Raw genomic sequence first — 4,075 nt, forward strand, 5'->3', positions numbered from 1 at the left:
TCTCCAAACTTAGGCACGTAGACCCGCCGACCCGTGGTAAATAATATGTTGTTTTCTACCCAAAAACGTCTTGTTTTTCCCTGGTTGGCTAACTCAATAAGTTGTTTGGATGCTGGATTATGTTGCATGCCTTCTTTTATAGCCTCACAAATGTCCCAACTTGCTAAAGTGATGGCAGCAAGCTCGACTTTTCAGCTCAAGGCATCGGTCACAACGTTACCTTTGCCCGGCTTGTACTTCACAGCAAAATCAAACTCGGCCAAAAAATCATGCCACCTAGCCTGTTTTGGTGTGAGCTTCTTCTGCGTTTGAAAGTAGCTAGGAGCCGCATTGTCAGTCTTGACCACGAACCTCGATCCAAGCAAATAATGTCGCCATGTATGAAGGCAATGCATAATGGCAGTCATTTCCTTCTCTTGTACTGTGTAACGCTGCTCTGTCTCATTTAACTTACGGCTCTCAAAAGCTATGGGATGCTTATCATGCATCAAGACACCCGTAATGGCAAAGTATATGGATAATGGCAAAGTATAATGGCAATGTCATGTCAAAGTCAGGTAGCGCCAAGACTGGCTCCTCTATTGCAACTGCCTTAAGGCCTTTAAAACGCCTTTTGACAATGCTTCGTCCAAACCCATGGCTTGTTCTTCTTTAGCAACTCAGTCACTGGTGCGGCTTTTGGTGAGTAGCCACTGATGAACCGATGATAGTGGTTAATAAGGCCAATGAAGAATCTCAACTCATTTACCTTTATAGGTGCCTCCCACTCTTGGATAGCACGTACCTTAGCCTCCTCCATGCGTAGCTCACCATTGCTAATAACATGGCCTAAGAATTGCACCTTTGATTGTGCAAACTCGCATTTGATGTATAGCTCGTTCTCCCACAAGACTTGGAAAACCTTCCTTAAGTGCTCCATATGCTCCTCCAAGGTATTGTTGTAGATGACTATGTCATCTAGGTAGACTACCACGAATTGATCAAGGTAGGGATGAAAACTCTTGTTCATAAGGGTGAAAAATGTGGCAGGTGCATTGGTTAAGCCGAAGGGCATCACCAACCACTCAAAGGCTCCATATCTCATCACACATGTTGTCTTCGGCTCATCCCCTTCTGCAATGCGAACTTGGTAGTAGCCCTTTTAAGTGCTCGGTAGTCTATGCACAAGCACAACGATCCATCCTTCTTCTTCTGAAACAATACAGGTACGCCGAAAGGTGCCTTTGATGGGCGAATGTAACCAGCATCTAGCAGTTCTTTCAATTGTTTCCTGAGCTCCTCTAGCTCGGGCGGTGCCATATGATATGGGAAAAATGCGGGTGGCTTATCCCCTGGGTCCAACTCAATCTTGTGATCTACCTCTTGCCTAGGCGGCAAGTGCTTAGGCAACTCCTCGGGCATGACATCTTCGTTTTTCTCAAGAAACTTCTCTATGTAAGGCGGCAATGTCTCTTGAAAACTCTTGTCTTCCTCCAGACTTGTGATGGTTGCCACGAACGTCCGCTCCCCCTTCTTAATCCCTTGACAACCTGCATAGCTGAAAGTTATTCTTGGCTCTGTCCGTGTGGCATAGTCACTGTAGGTACCATGCAAGATCCTTCTCGCTCCATAACCAAGAGACGTTGGAGGTAGGGTTCGATCAAAGTATGACAATGTCTAAAGAACTCTTACCACAATATGATGTCAAAGATATCCCTAGCGGTTACGGTAAAGTTTGTTATACCTTTCCAAGTTCCCAATTTGACACCAACTCCATTAGTTATCCCACGAGCCTTCTATACCTCGGCATTCACGCTCTTGACGCGAGAGTTGGTTGGAGCAAGCTTTAATTCTAGTCTCTTTGCGGCAGCCTCAATCACGAAATTATGAGTTGCTCCCGTATCCACAATTGCATGAGCAGTCTTATTATTGATGGTAAGATCCACGTACTGATTTCCATTCTCGGTAGGTTGGATAAATTGCTTCGTGACAACACCGCATAATCCGATCATACCCAACTATGCAGTTCCCGTACTCTCTCCTTGCGGCTGCTCCTTCCATTCATGGACCATGGCGCTGAGGCTCTTTAGGTCAGGACAATTCCTGAAGCTGTGCGGCCATCCGCATATGTAACATCCTTTCTTCTCGGCCTGCGCCTTCTTCCCGGCGTAGCCCTGACGACCACTCGACTTTTTGAAATCTTGAGTCTTGTATATTGTTGGTGTATCTCCTTGCATTTGCCACGGTCTCCCCCACCTTTGACATTGTTAAACTTTGATTCTTTGCCTTTGCTTTCGTCGTGCTTGTCATGCCTGAAATCCATCAATGATTTGGCCTCCACTATGGATTGGTCTATATCTGCGACTTTTCGGCGTTGCAACTCCTGCTTAGCCCAATTTTGCAACATGTCCATGAAGTGCAACAACAAGTCATCATTGGTCAGGTTGGGGATTTGAAGCATGAACTCCTTGACATAGACATGTATGCTCCATGTTTGCTTCAACTCCCTAAGCTTGCGCCTTGCCTCGTACAAGACATTGTTTGGAAATAACTAACGCTTGAACTCAGCTTTGAACCGATCCCACGTGCTAATAGTACATAGACCTTTATCCATGTCGTCCATCTTCCTTCTCTACCATAGCATGGCAGTATCTGAGAGGTACAACACTGCAGTGTTGATTATGGCCTTGTCGTCCCTTACTTTGTCGTGCCTGAAGTAATTCTCCAAGTGCCAAAGGAAGTTTTCCACTTCTTGTGCATCACAAACACCTTTGAACACTAGTGGTTTGGGAGCCTCGATCTTGGCCTCACCACAGCATTGCTGGTTGCCTCGGTCACGCCAGCACTAACATGCTCCTCGAGTGACTCTATCTTTGCCTTCATAGCATCGATAGTACTCAAAGCCTCCATGAGTCTGCACTCTAAGGCAGTGATGGTTTGCCTTAGTTCCATCTCGGTCTATGTACGTCCCTCCAAGTCATTTCGGATACTTTCAATCTTTTCAAGAGTGTGCCCCTCAAGAACGCTAAGGGTGCCTTCCACCTTCCCCAAGCGTTGGCCAAAGATCTCCACGGCATCCATCCCCGCGTTCATCTTCATCACCCACTCTTTACCGAGCGAGACGTCCTCGGGAAGGACCTCCACTTCATCCTCGCTTGCCTCAGTGGCAGATGGTTCTTGGGATGTAAGCCCTTCGTTTGACACAACCTCGGGTGGCACGTCCTGGCTCTTGTTGGTGGCATTCCTCTTTTTGTTATGGCCACTCTTGCCAACAACATCTTAGATGACGTTGGCTTGGGTGTTGGCAGCATTAATTTCTCTATCGTTCGTCATTCCCTTAGTTGCAACCTGTGCTCTGATACCACGTTGTCACGTCCTTAGTTGTTAACTAAGTACACGTGCGGCACTTGACAACTCGCTCACGATCTTGCACAACTTGCTCACGTTCTTGCTATGCTAAGTCAACCCTACCACACTCAAGATCGCTAAGAGAATGATAGAAAGAACACAAAAAAATTATTAAAGGAAGCTTTGTATTAGAGAGAACTTGAATTGTTTTTTTGGTGAATTACAAATGGATGACCCCCTTTATATACTAGTCTCGTAGGGGCTACAATGTAAATATTAATTGTTACACAAGTCCTTAATATTTGCAAGATAAGGGTTTTCTCTAGAATTCTCTATAAGCCTAGAAGATTCTAAAGACTTTCCTAGCAAATCCATTGACATCTAGGGTCTTCCAAAGGAAATGTTCATACTTCTCTAGAATCTTCTCACAAATACTAGCTTTCCTCCTATGTAAGTTTTGACATGGTATTAATATATGCCAAATGGTGTCTATGTGGCATAGTAACGTGGCGGGTCATCACACATGACTTATAAGTAAACTCCAACTTTACCTTTTAAAACACGGTAAGTATATGAATATGAATATATATCTTAGTCAAGCTTTAATAAATTGTATTGAAATAAGACAACTGCTTAGGGTGTACCATATAAATAATGGTGACAACGACGCTTTGATGTGGTCTTTTGCTTAATTTGGCGTTGGATAATTGTACCCTTGTGAGATACGAGTCACAATTGACTAGTACAT

General features: G+C 44.7%; 1 protein-coding gene across 1 annotated transcript; it reads right to left on the reverse strand.

Annotated features, from left to right (window-relative positions):
• Positions 1 to 601: 601 nt before the first annotated feature.
• Positions 602 to 919, reverse strand: LOC142179838 (putative mitochondrial protein AtMg00860). Its single transcript, XM_075250723.1, has one exon. The coding sequence runs from the start codon at positions 917 to 919 to the stop codon at positions 602 to 604; it is 318 nt and encodes a 105-aa protein (XP_075106824.1).
• Between the last annotated feature and the right edge of the window lie 3,156 nt (positions 920 to 4,075).

The sequence above is a fragment of the Nicotiana tabacum genome, chromosome 4, assembly GCF_000715075.1.
Source record: "Nicotiana tabacum cultivar K326 chromosome 4, ASM71507v2, whole genome shotgun sequence".
Taxonomy (NCBI): domain Eukaryota; kingdom Viridiplantae; phylum Streptophyta; class Magnoliopsida; order Solanales; family Solanaceae; genus Nicotiana; species Nicotiana tabacum.